Source organism: Oryctolagus cuniculus, chromosome 6 (assembly GCF_964237555.1).
Source record: "Oryctolagus cuniculus chromosome 6, mOryCun1.1, whole genome shotgun sequence".
Lineage (NCBI taxonomy): Eukaryota > Metazoa > Chordata > Mammalia > Lagomorpha > Leporidae > Oryctolagus > Oryctolagus cuniculus.
Genome location: NC_091437.1, coordinates 69,988,044 through 70,011,980, shown reverse-complemented (window position 1 = coordinate 70,011,980; position 23,937 = coordinate 69,988,044). Strand labels below are relative to the sequence as shown.

General features: G+C 40.2%; 1 protein-coding gene and 1 long non-coding RNA gene across 7 annotated transcripts in view; one reads left to right on the top strand and one right to left on the bottom strand.

Annotated features, from left to right (window-relative positions):
• LOC138850069 (uncharacterized) overlaps positions 1 to 23,937 on the top strand; it is a 120,898-nt gene that overhangs the window by 66,900 nt on the left and 30,061 nt on the right. For 2 of the 5 annotated variants that reach the window (XR_011389461.1, XR_011389465.1), the window contains one exon: positions 1 to 23,871. This exon is cut by the window's left edge and continues 19,896 nt beyond it. The exons of 1 other annotated variant lie outside the window; for it this stretch is intronic. This is a non-coding gene — a long non-coding RNA (uncharacterized lncRNA). Of the gene's footprint in view, positions 23,872 to 23,937 lie in introns of those variants that run through there. 2 more of the 5 variants (XR_011389463.1, XR_011389462.1) reach the window with 2 other exon arrangements.
• Positions 12,101 to 23,937, bottom strand: part of LOC100351380 (zinc finger protein 717) — a 69,652-nt gene continuing 57,815 nt past the window's right edge. For both annotated transcript variants that reach the window (XM_051830198.2, XM_008252432.4), the window contains exon 5: positions 12,101 to 23,937. In XM_051830198.2, coding sequence (XP_051686158.1) covers positions 21,674 to 23,937 — 2,264 coding nt within the window. In that variant the 3' untranslated portion in view covers positions 12,101 to 21,673.

The following is a 23,937-nucleotide window of genomic DNA, read 5'->3' as shown; positions in this document are numbered from 1 at the left end:
GTCCTGACTCCACTTCTGATTCAGCTTCCTGCTAATGTGCACCCTGGGAGACAAAAGATAATGGCTCAAATGCTTGGGTTTCTGCCACCCATGTGGGAGACCTTCAGATCTGGGCTTCTGGCTTTGGCCTGGGCCAGCCCCAACTGTTGCAGGCCATTTGGGGGAGTGAACAGATGTAAGATCTATATCTATTGATCTATCAATATCTAATCTAGCAGCTACTTGCTCTTTTTTTCAAATAAATAAAAGCTTTCTAAAAAATCAATGAATGTGAGATATCATGTTATTCTTTTTCTCTTAAGGTTACAACATGCTATAGGCAGTGGCAGTTGGAAATCCTTTTGTTGTACTATAGCTCTTAATTGCCTTTTGAATAGACCATTTCCTATATCCTGCTGCTGTAGTATTTCATGCCAAATGGAAATTACATTGTATGACCCATTTATCTGCCAGTCTTTGTACAGCCCTGGCTATGAAATATGTTCCCTGCTCATCTCATTCTCTTTTATTTAGGATTCCCAAGGTGGGTTTTCCAGAGCTAATGTTAATATTGTGAATGTTTGTAGATAGGCTTTTTTTTTCTTTTTTTTTTTTTTTTTTTTTTTTTGACAGGCAGAGTGGACAGTGAGAGAGAGAGACAGAGAGAAAGGTCTTCCTTTGCCGTTGGTTCACCCTCCAATGGCTGCTGTGGTCGGCGCGCTACAGCCGGCGCACCGCACTGATCCGATGGCAGGAGCCAGGTACTTATCCTGGTCTCCCATGGGGTGCAGGGCCCAAGGACTTGGGCCATCTTCCACTGCACTCCCTGGCCACAGCAGAGGGCTGGCCTGGAAGAGGGGCAACTGGGACAGAATCCGGCGCCCCGACCGGGACTAGAACCCGGTGTGCCGGCGCTGCTAGGCAGAGGATTAGCCTAGTGATAGGCTTGTTTTTGCCAATGCTATTCCTATTCTTGAATTATCTATATTATATATATTATAAACACACACACACATTTCTGTAACATATGGTTAAATGTCTATCATGTATATGTCTATTGAATTTGTGAATCTGTATTTCTCTAGGTTTGTTTTACATTGTCCAAAGTTTGTTAGTGCCCTCTTAATTTGCTGCTGTGTTATTTTCTGGTTTCTATCTTGGAACTATTTATGTAGTGAACGTGTCCCTCCCTAGATGTTCCTCTTCCTCACAAATAGTCAAAATTACCTGAGGTGGGTATTCTGCTACTGGGATTTTAAAAATGTTGTAGACAACCTCTTAAATAGTCAATGAAGCTCTTTCTTTTTAATGGTAATGAAGGGTACTGGTAGTAGTTCCAATTCTTATTTTTTCCTTTCTGGTGTAAATGGAGGTTAAGGTGTGCCTCCATGAGTCATTTGGATTTCTATCTTTAATTTAGGTATTTGCTTATCATTTATTGTTATGTTTCTTATTAATGCATCCACCTGATTTTTGCATTGCTTTTCCTCTGAGTTATCTTTCTGGTATAGTGACAAGTGTGAGAGTTACATTTTGATTTTTTCAACTACTTTATATTATCCTTCCCAATATGTTCTAGATTCCACCTCCTTTCCATTATTTTTTAAATAATTTGCCTTTCACATATGTGACCTAAAGGCTATGCTATTTTTCTGCTGTCCATGCATCTGTATACAATTTCTTTTTGTCCTTCCTTCATTGAGCATCTGTCATCACTACTGCTATTAATTTGACATTTCGGACTGATAATGCTTTATCTGTTTCTTTGAGGTGAGCTGATCAAGACAGCTGCCATCTGTTTTGTTTGTCCAGAGGTCACATCACAGAGGTTGGTCCATCTGGAAACCAGGAATTTGGCAAGACATTTGACCAGGCTGAACCCCAGGCTGATGCTTTGAGTTTCATCATGAGTTTTTCTATCCTTAGAATAAAATCTGGTAGGTCAACTTCTGTCTTGTGCATCTCTGTAAGGAGTCCTGGCTTTATGCAGGTCAAAAGTGTCATATTTTTAAGGCTTTATGCATTAGCCATATGTACAGCTCAAAAGGTGAGTATTCTCAGTGTACAGGAGCTTACTGGTCCATAAAACCACTGGTAAAAAGAATTTGCTCCCTAGCTCCTTTTTGCATAATGCCCATGTACCAATTTTTATCTATGTCAGTTGTGGCGAGCAAGTCCCATTTGTAAGAAAAGGGTTGTCTACATGAGTTACGTTCTTCCACAATGTCAAGCTTTATTAATGGGTCACATATTAACTCAGTTACAAGCTACATGGGCTTCACTGAGCACACAATGACCTCAGGTACTCCCCACTTCACTTGCTTGCCATTAGGTCAAATTGGTAAGGCACGTGCAGTCATAGCAAATGGGAAAATGTTCTCATCAATATACTACTATAACTTATCATTAATACAGCGATTAAAATTACAATCATACCATAAATTGAAGAGAAATAGGGAAAGACAGAGCAAGAGACTTGGGGTTAATGAACAAGTCCCAGGTGTAGTCCAGACACAGGTCCTCACCTTGCAAGGGAATCTTCTGGTCAGTGTCTTGCAAGGAAGTTGTAGTAGACTCATCTGTGACGTTGTCTGACAGTGAAGGTTTAGCAGTGGATTCTGTAGCAACCACTAAAGATGACACTGATTGACAAGACCACTCACAGACCATGCATGGGAGGCAGAAACTCCTCCCTTTCTGGTATTTTGGTTTGGATGGTTCTAATCACACCTTAGGTTTGATTGGTTACATCCTTGGTTCTTTGTTCTTGGATTGGTTATTCCTTATAAATTAGTTTGCCTTCTGATTGACTGTAGCTGACGTAATCCTGGCTACTTTTTGGTATACATGTTGCTTTGAAGACCCAGTTGCCTCACTTACTTTAGAGTTCTATGTTTCTCAAAATGGACTCAGTCTTACTCTCTACACTATTGTATGAGTTAATATGACTGCCCAACTTCAAGGTCACCTGCCTTATACTCCTCCTTAGGTCCCTCTCTTTTAAAATGATTCATAAGTAATATATTCACAACAGTTTTGGATTTCAGTAAACATTAAAAGAAAATGTGCCAAAATGAAGCACTTTATTATAACAATTCACCTACTACATAACATGGCTGGGTGATTCAGTAGAAACTGACTTTGTTTAAGAGCCTCCAGAATTACAGAGCTGGTGTTTTGGTCTTTGCATACCGATGAGAACAAAGGACCCTGGGAGCACCCAGTGACAGTCTCCAGAGCAAAAGTGACTGAAAAGGAACCACAAGGGGCCAGTGTTAGTGGATAAAGCTGCTGCCTGCGACACTGGCATCCCATATGGATACCGGTTCAAGTCTCGGCTGCTCCACTTCTGATCCAGCTCCCTGCTAACACACCTGGAAAAGCAATAGAAGATGGTACAAGTGTTCAGGCCCCTGCACCCATATTGGAGACCCGGAAGAAGCTCCTGGATCCTGACTTCAGCCTGGCCCAGCCCTGGCTATTGTGGTCATTTGGGGAATGAACCAGCAGATGGAAGTGTTTCTCTCTCTCTCTCTCTCTCTTTTTCCCCTCCTCCTCTGTATCTCCCTCTCTCTAAAATGGTGTCTTTCAAATAAATAAATCTTAAAAAAAAAACCAACTCAATCCTTCCTAAAACTAACTTGACCTGCTTATCATTAAAAGTAATTAAAAAATGCAAAAAGTATTGCAAACATATATATGTATATATTCATACACACAGTCCTTCCTAGTAAATGAAAAAAACAATTTCTTACATCAACTATTCAAAACCATAAAAAGTCAGGCTAGAAAGCGTTTCATCACAAAATGCAATATGCATTCTACATTAAATGTTGATAATGATGATGTACATGATACATGATATCGAATATGATGATGTTATTGCCATACATTTCAAATCTTTAATATGAAGTTTAAAGTACCATATTTGTGTAAGCAGATAAATCACACACAAAACCCCATTTAAATAAAATATTCTGTAGGTTTAAGAGCAAACAACAGGGCTGGGGATTTGACTCAGCAGTTACCTATGTTGCTCATATCCCATATTGGAGTACCTGGTTGGAAGTGCTGGCTCTGCTCCTGATTCCAGCTTCCTGATGATGATGCCACTTATACGGGAGACCTGTATCAAGTCTCTGACTCACAGTATCAGCCTGATCATTGTTATTATGGGCCTTTGGGCAGTGAAACACAGATGGAAGCTCTCTTACTTTCTCTCAGTCTCTCCCAGTCTCTCTGCCTCTCAAATAAAACACTCAGTTTAAGAAAAGAAGCAATATTGGCAGATCATTACCTCTCCTTTGTTAAGTGACACTCAGACCACTCTGAAAGGCTCTCTCTGGTCCTGGGTTTTACAATGCTACTGACCCCTGTTTACAGAGATCTTATTACTAAAGGATTTTGGAATTCTCTCCATTCTGATTCTTTGTCTCTCTGAATAGAAACCATACATGATGTTTGTGATCTGAGATTAGGCCCTAGGTTCTCACTAAGCAAATGAAAAAGAAGATAAAGAGAATAATAAAGAGAAAATAAAGTGGCAAGTCACTTCCAATTCTGAAGTTTCACACAGAGTCAAGAAAAGTTTACTAAACATCAAGTCTTTGACTCTTCTCTTTTCAGCTACAGATACTATCTGGATCAATGTTTTTGGTCCTCTACTTTCCATCTTTTCGAACACACTCAGAGCATCTTTGCTTGAATTAATTAATACCTTTGCTCCTAAGACTCATATCATTGTACAGAAACAGGTTGGGTGTAAAAATTAAACAGATTAGAGCTTAAATCATGTCTTGGCCGCTTACTATCTGTGGCCCTTGGTTATAACTTTATACTCTGAGCCTTAGTTTTTATTACCTAAAATGATAATATAGGCCTATGTGCATGGAAGTCCCTGAGGTTGATACATAGGAAGGGATGCAAAATGAATAGCTGAATGAGTTCCTCCTTCCTCCAGGATGTTTTCTTCTCAACAGGGCTTACAGAATTAATCTCTTAACAGTGGACTTTAAGTGACAAATGCTAGCATGTGTACACGATCCTTATCACAGGGGTAATGTCTTCAATTCTTTCTCATCACTCACTACTCACTGTCTACATGTAGCTCTTTCATACTCTCTGGGATGGTTTACTGCTTTGCTGGTTTCCCCATGTCCACAAAACCCTTTCAGTAAGCAAACGTGTTCTTGAGTATGTACCTCCTGAAAAGCAGTATGGTATGGGGAAATTAAAATTAGTTGAAAATTATGGCCATAACTGCAAAACAGCATTTTAAGGAAAACAAGTTACACGTTAAGTACATAACTTTTCCTCAGCAGTCTTGACTATTGGGGGAAAAGGCCCAGAAGAGTTAATGGGGGGAGGGGGGTCTCAAATAGAACATGTGTATATCTCTAAAACTAGAATTCACAGCTTACCTTCCTGTGGGACACTGGTAATCCCTCCAGGAATCAATTACCAATTCATGACAATTATTCTCAGAAGACTAAGCTTTGCAGTTATGGTGTTCACATTACTCTCCCTTTTGAAAAAAATGCACAAGACTGTGGTTTAAATGAAGGGCAGTAAGCTACTTCAAAGGAATCATTGTATTAAGTTTAATATACCTTTCATTTTTGAAACATAGGCCTGAAATGGTTCTCCTCCAGGAAGTACAGTATAGAAACAGAGTCTTGTATTAAATTTTCTCCAGCTTTAAAAATCTTCCATACAGTGGTCCTTTAAATTATATTTATAATTATACAGATAAAACAAAAGTTGAAGAATGTAAGAATTTCTTTTGTAGGTAATATTTCCATTTGTCTTTTCCACATTTACAAAGGATAGCCTGCTGCCTTTATGATTCTTTTTAGATCATATATTACTAAAAGAACATAATATTTGGTGAATATATAGAATTGGTTTTATTGTGTTTTGCCAATTAAATTAGAGTTCCAAGAACAGAGAACTTGCTCACAACCTAATGCTTCTGAGTACCTAAATACTTAATTAGACTTGGGTAATAACAGTTGTCCAGAGCAGCCTTCTTCCTGATACTTTTACTAATGTAGACTGCCTTTAGAGATTCAGGTGTTTTTGTTTTTGTTTTTTCTCAGAGCTACTTCTGTGTCTGCAGTTTTTCAGAATAATCAAGTCAAAGTATACTAAAGAAGTATACTTTTGGGTAGCATATTCTAGTCTCTTGCAATCATATTTTTGGTGTGCTGTGTACATAGTCCCTACAGTGGCAATAACAGAAAATCTAAAGTGTACTTTTCTGTTCATCCTGAAACTCTGTGGTATTTGAGACAAAATAGCAGAAGACAAGCTGGGTCATCTGCGAAAGGAGTCACAGAGTGACAGTTCCAGTTGCCAAGTCATGGGGGGGAACACCATGGATGTCTTCAGTAACTTTTCAGATTGCCATTTCCAATGTTCTTACTTGTTACGTGAGGATTTCTCCTCTTTCTATGCATTAAGCTTTGTAAACAAGACAGTGGCCTCGATGGAATTCACATGATACCATCACAGTAAATGCTCTCACCAATAAGGGTTTTAACAGGTCTACATTGAGGATACTATGGCCAGCCTATTCCTGGAGCTAAGCAACACCAAAGGGACTTTTACTCCAACCAACACCTTGCATCCCAATGAAATTGCCCTGGATTTTAGGGTGGTGACTAAGGGAGAGAGGACAGCAATGGGAAAGTCAGGTGCCAGGAATTCAGTGTGGGTACAGGAATACTATGTGGGTGCAGGAATCCAATAACCTGCAGCCTCCAATGGTATGCACTGCAGGAAGCTGGAATCAGGAGTAGACCTGGGATTAAAACTCAGGCACTCTCACTTGAGATGCAAGCAGGCACAAGCTGCTTCAAAACCACTGCACCAGGCCGGCGCCGCGGCTCACTAGGCTAATCCTCCGCCTAGCGGCGCCGGCACACCGGGTTCTAGTCCCGGTCGGGGCGCCGGATTCTGTCCCGGTTGCCCCTCTTCCAGGCCAGCCCTCTGCTGTGGCCAGGGAGTGCAGTGGAGGATGGCCCAGGTGCTTGGGCCCTGCACCCCATGGGAGACCAGGAAAAAGCACCTGGCTCCTGGCTCCTGCCATCGGATCAGCGCGGTGCGCCGGCCACAGCGCGCCGGCCGCGGCGGCCATTGGAGGGTGAACCAACGGCAAAGGAAGACCTTTCTCTCTGTCTCTCTCTCTCACTGTCCACTCTGCCTGTCAAAAAATAAAAAAAAAAAAAAAAAAACAAACCACTGCACCAAACTCTCATCCTCCAAACTCACTTTTACCAAGGGGAAAGAGGCTGAATGAAGGAGTAGCCAGAAGAGCAAAGCCAAGACCCAGGGAAGGCAGTCACAGCTGCTAAGAATCATGCATGTGTGTGTTTGTATATATGTGTGCAGTGGAGAGGACAAGTAAGTCTCCAGGCTCACTTGGCTTGGGGGATGCTGCTACCCACAGTCCTGACTCCCACCCTCATTGGCCATGGATTTAGAACAACAGAAGCCCTGGGCCACTAGGTCCCATGCCCCAGTTCTATTCTAAGGCACACTTCCCATCGTTGACCAGGAGTTGTATCCTTGCCAGACCTCTCAAATTTCTCAAACCTGCTCTTACTACCTCTTGCCTACTGCTCTGCCTGCTGTTTCCCTTCTGTGCCCCCTATTCCCAAGGCCTGCCTGACCTCAGAAATTCCTCCCTAGGAAGAGCCTGCCCTGAATAAAGGAAAACCCAAAGGGGAATCTAACTTCATTTACCACCTCCCCAACTCAGAGGATGTAGCTGGCATGAGGACACTAGTTAAGGACACCACAACCCAGCAGAGTATCAGACAAGAAGGGAATCCCAACACCTTGAATTGGGCTAACTGTGGCAAGGCAGGAGGTGCAGCTTTGCCCCTGCATGTTGCCATGGGAGTTCATGAGTTGGTGGCCGAGGAGGGAGTACAGAGGGGGAACTGGAGTGGCCCTAATGCTTGGAGCAAAAAGCATTACTGCTGCCTGAACTTTTTTCAGAAATGTAAATGTGTTCTCTGTGGTGAGGGAGAAAAGGGGAGGGGAGAAGTCTGAGTAGATGAGGAGGGGTGGTAACAAGAAGGAGAACTGCATATTTTACAGCTCACTGACCATTTGGCAATCCATTAAGAGGAGGGTTTGGAAATGTGACTCTTTTGTAAAGCACTTTCTAGAACTGGGGTTTCTAATTTACCTCTCATTAGCTATTTGGGTGGCCAGTGAGGTATAAGGTCAGCAGGAAAAGCAGACAGCCAAGATCCTTGGCACACATGGACAGATGCCCTGTTACAGGCAGATTGCCTGGAGAGGACAGGCAACTACATGCAGAGCCTTCTGCCTTCTAATCCTGTGCATGTTTACTTGGATGGCACTGGATGGATTCACCAAAAAGATATATATTTTTTTCTGTGGTATAGGAAATGAGTCCAAAGTTGACTGCTTCATAGTGACCACTGCCCCTCAGTGACATCAGCTGAGTGATCCACCAGGAACTGCCTTGCACCCAGCTCTCCATGTCCCCTCCCCAGTCATGTACTAACCTAGCAGCTATTAGTCAGGCTTGTCTTCCCTGTGTCCACCCTACACTGCCTTGTCCCCCCAGTCATCTGCACACCAGCAGATTGCACTACTAGAGGAGGCATGGACATGTGAGGGTGCTTGTTGTGAGGACTAAGAAAGACTGATTTCCCATTGTACTCAGGAGTTGCTCATGATGGGGTGGTCCCATGGCATGTGCACTGCAGGGCAAAGAGTATACTTTACTGTCATAGCAAGAAGCTCCAGTGCTCAAAGTCTGAGAGGTGATCTTTGTCCAGGATGGGATGGAAGGGAGGCTTAGTCAAGGAGCTGAGGGCTGAACTCTGCTATGTGAGCAAGACTTCCTGAGGTGGAGGGAGACAGGTGGGCATTCCAGGCAAAGGTAAGTGTACACAGGCCTAGCAGCGAAGGATGGCTTATCATGCACGGGGGACTCCATCCCAGGAGCTAGGAAGGTGTGCTGCTGCATTTTATTAACAAGGAGATAGTTACCCAAGTTCCCTGCTGGGAATGGGGTTATGAGCCTGACTCCCACAAGAGGAAACAGGTTTGGGAGATTGGGTGCTTGCCAGACCTTTGAATGGGGGAGTAGGAGGTGACTACTGTAGGACTCTGGGGGAGGAATCACATGGGCTAGTTGAACGTTCTGGGACATAAGTTGTGGAAAGATCTGAGGTGGGGATGCTCAGAGATGGTGAGCTCAGTTACTAGGAGGACCCAACACGACACCCCCTCAGGCCAGCAATAGGCTGGAGGCTTCTACCCTGTAGAAGCTCTGGGGAATCTGAGGCCCCTTCATCCATATGACTGGTGACTTCTGTGCCCATACTCACAAAGCTTATTGCTTTGGAGACACGACTTGCTCATCAGGAAAATGGACAATGAAAGACCCTCAGTGACTCATACACTGCTTATTCCACCCTTCCTGGCCCACTATATGTTCCCATCCCGCAGTTTCAAGGCACCTTTGCTTCCAGTGGCTGTGGCATCTATGGGCTGACTTCATCCCTCATGACCACCTGCCTGTGCTCAGCAATGTCAATGTTGGAGGCTCCAGGTATGGTGAAATCAAGCTGCAGTCTGAAGACTCTCACACTCAAGGTGCAAATGCACAAAAAACATTTTACCCACCTGGAAAATCCCATGTGCTGGGTCTTCCTCAATCACTTGGATTGCCATATTTTACCATGTCTCATAGGACTCCAGGCTATGCCCTTTCTGCTCCCAGTATCACTGTTTATCAGTAGTCAGTCAGTAGGAGGAGACAGACATGCTGTACTCTTCAGTTTCTGGATCCATGGTGCCTTGTCCTGGCAAGAAACTTGTTCAGTATATGGTTGTATTGGCAGGTCCTGTTAGCCAATATGGTTAACAGGACACTGGCAGTCATATGGGATACTGACTCAGCAGTTTGCTCTCATGGCTTCTTTGCTGGTAATGGCTGTCATCATGGGGGAGAGATTTGTCATTCTCTGTATTCTGAAAATCAGGGCAAGAGCTGGAAGGCCATTCTTCTATGACAAAGTGATCTCTATACAAACCCCCCAAGGGCATACTTGATGGCATCAGACTTGGATCTGGTGATCAAGCAGTGGGACCTGGGGGCTAGTAAGTATAAAAGGCAGTACAAAGGTCACATGGATGAGTGCTCCTGTCTGTCCATGCATGTGAATGAGGAATAATGAATCCTGGTGGCACTGCACAGGACTGCTACATGAGAATCTGGAGCTTCCAAAATACCCACCTGCTCAGTATTGCTTCTCCTCCAAGGTCAACATCTTCAGTGTGGCCTTCTCTTCTTGGCTTCAGGGGCTGAGGGTGCTAGGATTGTTTATGGCCAGCCAATGCAAGCTTAATACTGTTTCTACTATAGCTTAGTCCTCCAGGGTGCAATGTATAGGAAGACAGATTTGACTTTTGAGGGAGTAAAGAATGACTTCTTTCTGCTTCTAATGAGAGCATTTTAAGTGACATGTGTAAACACGTCCCATTCTTCTGGCTGCTGGGGGCAAGTACTAAGTGTTTTCTGTGAAAATAATACTTCAGCAAACTTGCATCACATAAATTCAGTGCTCTGAGAGCTTAGAAATCCTTTTCATGAAAGCATTTATTAAAAAAAAAAAAAAGAGGTATTTCTTTTTCTTAAATCCCATAGAAGAGTCCCTTCCTCCTTTTTTTTTTTTTTTTTTTTTTTTTTTTTTTTTTTTTTTTTTTTTTTTTTGACAGGCAGAGTGGACAGTGAGAGAGAGAGAGAGAGAGAGACAGAAAGGTCTTCCTTTGCCGTTGGTTCACCCTCCAATGGCCGCTGCGGCCAGCGTGCTGCGGCTGGTGCACTGTGCTAATCCGAAACCAGGAGCCAGGTGCTTCTCCTGGTCTCCCATGCGGGTGCAGGGCCCAAGCACTTGGGCCATCCTCTACTGCACTCCCGGGCCATAGCAGAGAGCTGGCCTGGAAGAGGGGCAACCGGGACGGAATCTGGCACCCCAACCGGGACTAGAACCCGGTGTGCTGGCACCACATGTGGAGGATTAGCCTATTGAGCCGTGGCGCTGGCCTTGTTTATTTTTTTTAACAAAACTTTTTTCAGGCCCTACAGGCTGAAGATTAGCAAAAACTAAAATAATTACACTTCTTTCATAAAATGTCCTCTGGACAAACCCAATGATGAGGCTAGCAACACTGTTTTAGTAGTCTGGGAATAGCTGGGTCCTAGGAATATGTTCATTCATACTTGAGATAGCCACCTGAAGCAGGAAGAGGAAGTCATTTCTCTAAGTTTGTACAGAAAGAGTTAAGGATAGAGTTTGGAATTATAAACCTAACTGTCTCTAACTCAGCATCAACAGCAATAATCTGAGATTTTACTGTTTTATGCATACACTTTGGAAGGGAAGATATTTTGATTTTAAAAATTTAAATTATTTTCATTTTATTTCAAAGGCAGAGAGACAGAAAGCAAGGAGAGACATAAATAAAAAGATCTTTCGATATTCTGAGCCAGGCCAAAGCCAAAAGCCTGCAGTTCAATCCAAGTCTCCCATGTGCACCGCAGAGACCCAAGTACTCAAGTCACCACTGTTGCCCTCCGGGGTGTGTATTAGCCAGAAGCTGGGACTTGAACCCAGGCACTACAATATGAGAAGCAAGAATCCCAAGTGGTATCTTAGTGACTATTCCAAACACTTGCCCCAGGAAGATCTTTTTAAATGCTAGAATTTTAAAATAGTTTTTACTTGCCTTTGTTGAGGAAACATCTAGAATCTGAATGTCAAATTTAAGGGTCCAGGGTCAAAGAAAATTGGCAAGACTTATGTTTTGTAGTAGCAGTGGTATATGAGATATTTGTATCAAGTGTTAAAGAATCTGTTCATCCACCAACCAATAAACTATGAAGAAGCAAAAATTAATAATTTTCAGAGATAATACCTAGATAAAAATAAAATTAAAATGCATTTAGAAGTTATAAGAAGGGGGATTATTTCTTTAAAATTTACAGAAACCAAATTTGTCAAAAATTAGAATACATTAAAATGAAAATTCTATTAATTAAATAACACTATTAAAGAGTGGGAGAAAACAATTTCTCACATATGACCAAATGCTATTTTAATAAGGCAGAGATCTGAATAGAAAGGTAGACAAGACCTTGAAAAAATTACTGCACACAGAAGATTTCTAAGTGTTTGACAATCATATGAAACATGCTCTATATCTTTATAAATGAGGGAAAATGCAAAACACCTCAGATAAACAAAATTAATAAATTTTTCCAATGAATTAGTGGAACAGTTGAATACTCATGAACTGATGCTGGGGTTTAGGTTGTTTTATACATTTGAGAAAACCTCCTGTGGAAGGTACATGAGACATCACCATAGGCATAAGATTTAGAGAAACGTCCACATGTGTGTTTCATAGAAGGATACTCACAGTAGCATTAGTCCAAACACTTGAATCCCAGGCAGAGTAGGGCAAGAGGAGGTACATTCAGGAAGAGATAAATGGGAAGGTGTGTGGAAAGTGGTAGGGGTCAGCCATGTTCAAGGTTTTAAATGTTCCATTTAACAAATAATATAAACATTACATAAGTTTTATGTTATATGCATGTCCTATTTCATATATGTGCATTTTTAAAAAGAAATATGTACACTCTATAATATAATAAAGGCTTGCAGTACATGAGAAGACTTGAATATACATACTTTGTGTGTAAATGAGAAAACCCATCATTACAAAGATGACCACATTTCCCCCAAAATAATCTATAAATATACTATCACATTGAAATATTAATGGAAAAAGGCACCCCAAAATTATAAAATTTATCTGGAAGGTTATATACAAATACACAAGGGTACTTCAAAAAATTCATGGAGAAAATGAATTAAATTATTTTGGTGCCAGTTTTGAATCTATGCATAGATTTTTATTGTATGTATTTCTATGAACTTTTGGAAGAACCCTCCTATATTTGAAATTAGCCAAGAAAGTTACCAATTATCACAGCAATGGGAGTAACTACCATTATGTGACATTAACATACATGATATAATATTCCAATACTAGATGAAGATAGAGAAATCAGAATATGAACAAAATCCAGAAATGTATCCATATAATATAGAAATTGCTTGTATGTTATAAGTTGCATTGAAGAGCAATAGAGAATAAATCCAACTACACAGGAATAACACTAAATGTGGAAAGATTAAATTACCAATCAAAGGCAGATTTTAAGGGGGGAGTGACATCAGCAACATAGTCAAACAGGATGCTCCTGACTCACCACCCATGAATGCACCAAATATGCATCTCTTCATGTTTCAATTGTCTCTGTTATTCATATGTTGAGTACAAACAAGGCAATTCATGAAATAACCCCATGAAATGGGTAGGAAAAGCTGTCATACATGGGTATGGATACTTCTCCAGGCACTGTGCCATGTAATTAGCAAGGAAAACCCAACACTGAGCATCACCCTGAACACAGGAGGGTTTGAGTCATGCATATAGTATCCCAATTCTAAAGTTCCTCATGTCATGACTCTTAATTCATGTAGTTCTGGTGACCGATAAGATTAGGCATGCATCAGTCTCCCTTGACCAAAGAACAAAGTGGCAGCTGTATATTATCCTGAGAGTATTTACAGGATCTTCATTTCCCAGGGCCAGTGAACGGAAGGGGTAAAACTCAAAGGTGCCACTTCCTCCCCAGTAGGTATCTGCTAGCTTACTGTGACAACCGGCAACTCTGTCAGTTGAACTGATCAACAGCCTGCATCAGGAAGTGAATGGGTCAAACATTTGTCTCTGGTATCCCAAGTAGGAGCTCAGCCCCTTCCAAGACCTCTTTCGTGGATTTCCCAGTGATAACTCTAGGTCAACAATTCTCCCTGGAAGTAGTTTGTCTATGTATCAAATGCCTTAAGATGTATACTTTCCATTCAAGGGATGCCATCCTATATCGCCTAAGCTCTGGGATCAGAGATTAGTCTTCCCAGATCACAGAAAAAGGTAATTTAAAATGGATGTGCAAGCACTTCCAGGAGCTTCAATCCCAAAGAGCAGTGCAGAGAAAAGGCTAAAAAGCACAATTTCCTGTTTCTCCACAGAAGGGATTCACAGCATACTTTCAGTGCCTACTAGCTGATTCTTGAGTAGCCCTAACAGGCACCTGGAACTTCCTTCCTGGAAGGAGCTTAACTATGCATCAAATGCTGTGACTTTCATAGCTCCTTCCAAGGACGTGCCTCTGTAACCACCATCTTTGGAAGAGAAGGGACTCTGAATTCCTGTCTCCCTGCACCACAGAAAACAGAGATAAACACACAATGCGCTCACTTTCAGTTCCTATACCCTCAGGAACAATGGGTGCAATGTGACAGCAACTGCATGCATAGACAGTACAGATCCTTCACCAGATTAGTGCAGAGTGGGAGATAAATGCCCACTTTCAGCTTCACTGAGAAGACAGGAGGAACTAGAATATATATCTAACACTCCAAGCTTGCTAGTCACATCTACAGTCTCTTTTAACTTATGGTTGTGGAGTATTGACAGATTGTAGTACACTCCAATCACCTGGGGGCCACAAAATTAGAAACAGCAGACTGGACAAATACAAATTTGAGTGATACTTTTAGAATCTCTGAATGAATAAATAGGTGAGATTGCTCTCTTTAAAAAGTACAGTCTGGGCCGGCGCCGCGGCTCACTAGGCTAATCCTCCGCCTTGCGGCGCGAGCACACCAGATTCTAGTCCTGGTCGGGGCACCGGATTCTGTCCCGGTTGCCCCTCTTCCAGGCCAGCTCTCTGCTGTGGCCCAGGAGAGCAGTGGAAGATGGCCCAAGTCCTTGGGCCCTGCACCCGCATGGGAGACCAGGAGAAGCACCTGGCTCCTGCTTTCGGATCAGCGCGGTGCGCCGGCTGCAGCGCGCTGGCCGTGGCGGCCATTGGAGGGTGAACCAACGGCAAAGGAAGACCTTTCTCTCTCTCTCTCTTTCTCTCACTGTCTACTCTGCCTGTCAAAAAAAAGAGTACAGTTTGATAAGCTGGGGAAAGATAACTGTCTCTCCTAATGTGTACAAACCGATACAAAAAGTCAAGAAAAAGAGGAACTAAATGGCCAATAAAAGAACAGGATAAACCTAGAGCCAACTCTAATGAAGTGGAAATTTGATTTACCCAAATAGGAATTCAAAATAATGGTCATAAAGACGTCCACAGAGATCAGGTGAGCAATGCAAGAACCAAATGAAAAATTTAACCAAGGAAGTATTAAAAAGGTACGAAACATAAAATGATACAGCTGAAGAGTATTTTAACTGAACTGTAAAATTAAAATGAAGTGTTTGGCAGAAAACTTAAACAAAACACAGGATCAATGAACTTGGAAGACTGGTCACTGGAGATCATTTATGGGAAGCAAAAAAAGTAGGAAAGAAAATGAGTGACGAAAGCTTAAAAGATGAATGGCACAGCATCAACTAAAACATATATACTATTAGTATACTAGAAGGAGAAAGGGAAGGAGTAACAATAGAAAATATATTTCTATAGTGACATAAAATTCCTCAAGTCTATGGAAGCAGGCAGAAATTCACAGTAGAAGAGCCCAAAGGACATCAAATAAGATGACTCCAGAAAAAGTCTTCCACACTGAGGCAAATCATAATCAAACTGTCTTAACTTAGAGACAGAGGAATTTTTTTTTAAATCAGCAATGCAAAAGTATCTTTTTATTAACCATAAAACATTTTAGCATATCTTTTCATCAGAAATTTTGCAGGTTAGAAGAAAGTGGTATAATAATTTAAAATTCTGAAAACAAGATTAAAAACACTGAACGTAGAACACACTATCCACTAATTCTGTATCTGAAAAATGGAGGATACAGAAAGCCATTCTCATATAAACAAAAGATGAAGGTATTTACCACTACTTGACCAGCCTAACAAAAATGCTAAAAGATGCTCTTAAAGTTGCAGAAGGAAAATAATGGTAATTAGTAAAATGAAACCATATGAAAGTATAGAGTTCATCAGTAAAACTACAATGTCAAACCCAAATCACCTATATGTAATTATGATGGATAAATCAATTATATATCCAGTATACAGATTAAAAGGAAAAACACTTAAAAGCAACTATATAGTATATTCTAATGGGTGCAAACAAAAATGTAAATACAATGTACAATGGAACATGATAAAAGCAGTTCTAAGAGGGAAGTTTCTACTATCATATATAAATAAAAATATATAAATATATAATAAGCTAACTTAACATTGTCCATCTCAACAAAACAGAAAAAGAACTTTCTAAACCTAAAGTTAGCAGAAGGAAGGTAGTGACACAGATCAAATTAGATATAACGAAAGTGAGACTCAAAAGTAATAAGAAATACAAATGAAACTCCAGATTTTTATCTTAAATTTAAACAAAATTGACAAACCCTTAGCTAGACTAACAAAAAGAGGGAAGACACAAATTCAGAAATAAAAGAGGAAACATTACAAGGAATAACACAGAAGTTCAAAGGGTTATAAGAGAATATTATGAAAAAAATGCACAAATGAAATATGTTACCTAAAAGAAATGGGTAAAATTCTAGAAAAATATAACCCACCAAGATTGAATTATAAAATTATAAATATTAGACCAACAACAAGTAGAGACAGTGCATCAGTAACAGAAAATTTCCCATCAAGGGAAAGCCCAAGGCCAGATGGGTTCATGGCTGAATTCTACCAAATTTTTAAACAACCAATCTACAAACCTTTGTAAAAAATTGAAAGGATACTAAATAATTTTATAAGGCTACCATTACACTAATACCAAATCAAGACAGACATTACAAAGAAAACATTGGGGAAAAATATGACCTTGGTCTAGGCAATGATTTCTTGGACATAAAAATAGCATGAAAGTTCCTCATAAAACTAAAAATAGAACTAAATCGCATACAGCAATGCCACATCTAGGTATACATCCAGAGGAACTGTACTTCTATTTTCATTATAGTATTATTCACAATAGATATGACATAAAACTACCAACACATCAATAAATGGATAAATTGACTACAAAAAGGGAGGGAACACTTAATTATACTCAGCCTTAAGGAAAGTAAATTCTGTCATTTGTGACAAACATGAATGAATATTAAGCGACATGAGCCAGACATAAGAAGACAACTGCCACAGGATCTCTTATATATGGAGTCTGAAAATATTAAATTCACAAAATTAGAAAGAATAATGGCAATTATCAATGGGAGTTTAGGGGGAAATGGGACACACTGGTCAAAGAGAGCAAAGTTTCAAAGAGTAAGTTTTTGAGCTGCACTGCATAGAGACTATAGTAATGTATTGTGCATTTCAAAGTTGAGAAGGATGGATTTTCAATGTTCTCATCATGAAAAAATACATCTGTGAGGTAATGGATATGTTACGTAGACTGAGTTGATCATTTTGCAATGTATACCATTCATCAAAATACCACACTGTGCCCCTGTAAACATATACAACTATCAGTCAATTTAAATCAAAATTACTAAAAAGAAAAAGAATGCCGGATGTGATTGAAAACAGATTGAATATAGCACAAAACTTTAAATTTAGACAGAAACATTGAAAGTTAAAGGATAAAAAAATATATCCTAAGCTAAAGACTTGTAAGAGAGCTTTTTACATTAACTGACCATTACAATAGACAGAATTAAATGACATTTAATAGTAATAAAGGGTCAATCTGGACAACATATCAGTTATAGATATATGCAAAAGAGATCAAAATTAAATGGAAAGTAAAGGAAAAATTTAAGGAAGAAATAGACTATTCAACAGCAATATTTGGTGACATCAATATCCCACTCTGAATAATAGCTGAAACAATAAAAGGCTAAGGATATTCAATTTTTGAGCATCACAGAACTATAGATATGTCTATATCTGTCTATTTAGCCCTATTTTATAATAGGGGACACACCACCAAACAACAAAATACATATTCTGTTCAACTGCACATGGAATTGTCCATTAAAAACCATTTCCTAACTCCCAAAGCAGTCTAAATAAAATTTAAAGGATTGAAATCAAATTATGTTAGCTGCACACAATGGATTTACACTGAAAGCCAGTAACAGAAAGTCATCTGAGAAGTGTACAAATGTGTGGAAACAAGAAACATTCCCAAATAGCCATTGGGTCATAGAAAGAGATAAAAGAGAAACTAGGAAATATTATAAGATGAATAAAAATGAAAATACAACACACAAAAGCTAACAGGATGAAGGAAATTGTAGCTCCAAATGTGTTTTTTTAATACTTGAAATCAGTAAGTTAAACCTTCCACTTTAAGAACCAGAAAAAGGGAAAACTAAGCCCAAAACAAACTGCAAGAGGGAAATAGACTATGATGGAAAAAAAATATAGAAAGGATGGTATCATGCTATGTTCCCACCAGGATGAGAACCAGGGATGGGATTGGTGGCAGGTGGAAAGCAACATCTCTGCCCACCAACACACAACCTTTGCATCCACTCACACTCCTTGGGGTCTGTACTAGACCCCATCCTTCCCTAGTTACTCCTGACCCCTCCCTGAATTCTCCTGTATCTCTGTGTAGTGACATTGTACCTGTAGTGCTGGCCAGCTATACACCAAGACCAGGAAAGGATCATGTCAGCCTTGATCACACATTCCACTTGCTCGTCCAAGCTGCTTCCTGTCAGGTCTTCACCCAGGTCAAGACCGTAAAGGGTCTAGACTAGCCCCATTTTAAAGTGGACAAATTGTTAGTCACCACGTGCTAACATATTACTCAGACCTGGTCACAGGGCCATGAACTGTGCTACCACACGCTGTATAACTTCAGTATGAGAGATATCATTTTCATCCCTTGCTTAGAGAAACAGGGGGCAATCTCAGAGTTCCAAATGGAAGCTGCAAGTTTGCTGGGCAAATGGGAAGGGATGCAAGGAATCCAGGATGTCCAGCACCTTATGCATCTGCACAAATCACAGCAAGTAGAAAACAAGGGAATCCCTACTCACCCATATTGGTGGTCCTTGACTAGCTGGGCTGTGCACATGACTGGAACAGCTCCTCAGAACACAGACCAAGATTGGAATATGTACAGGATGATCGAGGACTAGGCAATATTTGCCATCCCCACAATCCACGCTCCTTGTACAGTGGGTTTTCAACTCCTGCCCCCAACCTATCCTCCTGACTTTGTTTCTTGGACACACAGACCTCAAAAGCTGTGGCCCAGGAAGAAGTCTGTGTAGTGGTGCCTTTATTGTGACCCTGTTTCCATCCATACCAAAATGCACACGTCCTCCCATTTCTGTCCCCTTTTCAGGACTGGGTCTCCTGATGACTGTAGGAGACTGAGACAAGTGGTTACCATGGACTCCAGGAGGCTCCTCTACTGGAAAAAGGCTCTGAAGCAGCAACATCAATAGATGGGCAGGCTGGATGGGCCTGGCAGCTCTTCTGGGACTTGCAGAGTCTTGGCTCTGATGGGTTGCCGTATATTCTTACAGCTAGCTCCTAATTTAATTTCTCCTGCACTGTGGGATGTTTACTGTGTTGTCCATAAATATTTTCCTGGGATGGTGGAAAACATCAATGAAAGCCAATATTCAAGGCATTTTGCATCCAATGCTATGAAACTAATAACAGGAGCATTTCTGTTTCCACTTATTACTTTTCCCATCTCCATTTTCTACATCTCACTCCCCATCTTTGTACAAAGGAGAAAAGGTGACTATCTTGCAATTTGATCATAGATTTGTCCACTCCTTTGAAATTTGCTATGCACACATTACATATGCTAAAGTTGATTCGTGGGCACATTTAGAATTGCTAAAGAAACTTGACAGATTAAATCCCATATTAGTATAAATTTTGTTCTGTTTACAAAAATGTTTTTGGCCTCAAAATCAACTGTGTCAGAAATAAGTATTTTGGCTTTTAGTGTTTTCATAAAATACATATAACCATGTTTCCCTTTAAATCTATTTTTATCTCAATATGTAAGGTCTGAATTCTCATGCTTATCACTTGGGAGATGACAAGGACCAATGAGACTATTTCCAGTGGGTAGCAGGGAGATGTGACAGGGCTGACTCACAGGACTATCCTCAAGATGGATAAATCTTCACAGGACATCACTGTGTTTGAAGCCTGGTCATCAAGGAATCGCTGATACCCAGGTGAAATGTTTCATCTCAAGTGGATATCCACAGAGATCTAAGCTGAATGTAAATCCAATCAGAATTCAATAAGGGCTTTGTGAATATGTGATGGGAATTCACAGATATTTTAAATAAAAGTATGGATCAAAATGAAGGTAGATAAAATTTTAAAATATTAAAAGGATATTAAAGATGCCACAATGTTCAGTACTGTGTTTTTGTGTAAGGGGTTCAAACAGATCAGTGAGAAAGATCAAAGAGGTATCATGATAGGTCACATAAATGCAGTCACTTCAGGACTCAATTAAAAACAGAAGCAATCCACCTCAGCAGAGTATAAGGAAAACAAAAGAAAAAGAAAAAAAAAACACACTGATCCAATATTAATCACTGGAAGACTGCTGGGACTTTAGGACACAACATTCTGTTCATGGCATCATTTTATCCTATACCTTATAAACACAGACTGCTACTAGTACAAGCAGATCCAGGTCCATACAAAACAGGTCTGTGATTATATATACCACCAGAGAATTGCTACCCCAGACAAAAGACTCATCATATAGGGTAGGATGCACCACATTATGGATGGCACATGAGTCAGGTGATAAACTTGTGGTCACACATCCGGTTTGTACTAGAATAATGGGTGGATGGAATGAGAGGCAAACAAAGCAACAGCCGTTCCAAATAACTGAGTAAATAAATTTAGTAAATAAACTCAAATAAGTGGGTGTTTGGGCTTGAATATTTGTTCTCAAAATTAATTTGTGAAAAAAGAGCTCAGGTTCCACCCATAATAAGGGGAGGCTGAAACTGCAAGCCATATGTTCAAGAGAACAGACTTTGAGGAACACATATCCAGTATTAGCTATTGGGGATGGAAGATATTCCTTGTGTGGGCTCCCTAAAATCTGTAGGGTGTATGACTTCTGGAAAAAGATTTTTCCACATTCATTACATTCTTAGCGTGGCTCCCTCTGTGATTTCAGTGATGCTTCTCAAGGCTTGACTTATGTTAAAAGGTTGTTTTACATTCATTATATTCATAAGATATTTTTCTACTGTGAGTGCTCTAATGCCTGCTGAAATGTGACTTTTGGCAAAAGGCATCTCCACATTCTTTACATTCATATTTTCTCACCTGTGTGAGTTCTCTCTTGTGTCCTGAGGTGTGACTTCGGGCAAAATGTTTTTCCACATTCAATGGGTTTTCCCATTGGAAATCTCAGATATCTGCTGAGATGTATCTTCTAATAAAAGGCCTTCCTATATTCAGTATATTCATAAGGTTTTGTCCTTATGTGAATATACTTGTGTAAATACAATGTACAATGATATGTGACTTCCAGTAAAAAGTTCATCCAAATTAAGATGTTTCACCTGTGTGGATTCTGATGCATCATCAGGTTACCCTTCCTGCATAATGATTTTGTTTTAAGCATTCATTACATTTCCAAGGTCTCTCCTGTATTTTCTGTGTGACTACTTTGATGTAAATCGAGAACTGACATCTGGTAGGTTTGTCCACATTCATTCCATTTATATGGATTTTCCCGAGTGTGAATTTTGTGATGTACATTGAGAGCTGACTTAGAATAGTAAGTTTTCCCACATTCTTTACATTCGTATGCTTTTTCACCTGTGTGAGTTCTTTGATGTGTCCTAAGGTGTGACCTCCGGTAATAGGTTTTCCCACATTCATTACATTCATAAGGTTTTTCCCCTGTATGAGTCCTCTGATGTATAATGAGGTCTGACTTCCTGTAAAAAGTTTTCCCACATTCATTACATTCATAAGGTTTTTCTCCTGTATGAGTTCTCTGATGTACAGTGAGGTGGGATTTTCGACAGAACGTTTTTCCACAGCCAGTACATTCATAAGGTTTTTGCCCCGTGTGAATTCTCTGATGTATAGTGAGGAGTGACTTCTGGCAAAAGGTTTTTCCACATTCATTACATTCATAGGGTTTTTCACCTGTGTGGGTTCTCTGATGTACTGTGAGGTGTGACTTCCGGTAAAAGGTCTTTCCACATCCACTACACTCATAGGGTTTTTCCCCTGTGTGAGTTCGCTGATGTATAGTCAGGTCAGACTTCCGGCAAAAAGTTTTTCCACATTCATTACATTCATAGGGTTTTTCACCTGTGTGAGTTATCTGATGTCTGCTGAGGTGTGATTTTCGGTAAAAGGTTTTCCCACATCCGTTACATTCGTAAGGTTTTTCCCCTGTGTGAGTCCTCTGATGTATAATGAGATCTGATTTCCGGTAAAAGGTTTTTCCACATTCACTACATTCATAAGGTTTTTCCCCCGTGTGAGTTCTCAGATGTATGTCAAGGACTTTCTTCCGGTAAAAAGTTTTCCCACATTCATTACACTCATAGGGCTTTTCCCCTGTGTGAATTCTTTGATGTACAGCAAGGACTGACTTCTGATAGAAGGTTTTCCCACATTCGTTACATACATAAGGTTTTTCTCCTGTGTGAGTTTGCTGATGCATGCTGAGGCTTGACTTCCTACAAAACGTTTTCCCACACTCATTACATTCATAGGGTTTTTCCCCTGTGTGAGTTTGCTGATGCCTAGTGAGTTGAGATTTGTGGTAGAATGACTTCCTACACTTTTTACATTCATATGCTTTCTCATCCGTGTGAGTTCTCAGATGTTGAGTGAGGTACGACTTACAGGAGAAAGTTTTACTACATTCTTTACATTCATATGGTTTCTCACCTGTATGAATTCTTTGATGCGTCCTGAGGTTGGACGTCTGACAAAAGGTTTTCCCACATTCATGACATTCATAGGGTTTTTCCCCTGTGTGAGTTCTCTGATGTATAATGAGATCTGGCCTCCGGTAAAAGGTTTTCCCACATTCATTACAGACATATGGTTTCTCACCTGTATGAATTATTTGATGTGTCCTGAGATTTGACTTCCGGTAAAAGGTTTTTCCACATTCATAACATCCATACGGCTTTTCCCCTGTGTGAATTCTTTGATGTATAGTAAGGCTTTGTTTACAGTTGAAAGATTTCTCGCACTGGTTACATGCAAAGGGTTTTTTCTCTGGATACGTCATTTGATTTATGTTAAGACCAGATTTGCTAATGAAAGTTTCATCATAACCAATATATCCATAAAATCTCTCTCCTGTGTATGTTTGCTGATGTATAGGGAAAGCTGCTACTTTATAGAAAGTTTCTTTTCCAATTTGAGTTGCCTCTCCAACAATGAAACCTGACATATCACAGGCTATTCCATATTCATTATATTTATAGGGCATCTCTCTCATGTGAGCCTCCTTAGGTGTAAGGAATATTGCCTCCCTATTGAATACATTTACCTGTTCACTATATTCAAAAGGCGGCTGTAAAGTTTGAATCTTGTGCTGCTGACTAAGATGATCAAAGCACGTCAGGGATTTCCCAGTTATATTATGGTCACCAGGTTTCTCTTGAGCATACATCTCATTTGGCTCACTAGGGAGAATCTCATTCTGATATACATTAAATGCCTCAGGTCTCACTTCTGAATAATCTTCATTTTTTACAACCAATTTGGAAATATGGTTTGAATTCAAATCACATGTTTTTCTTAATTCAACTCGCTCCTCAGTTGATGTGTTGTTGTTTACGACTACTACTTCCCAAAAAGTTATGCCTTGATTTTCCTGGCTGGTCCCAGTCAGGTCATCCATTTTCTGGACAA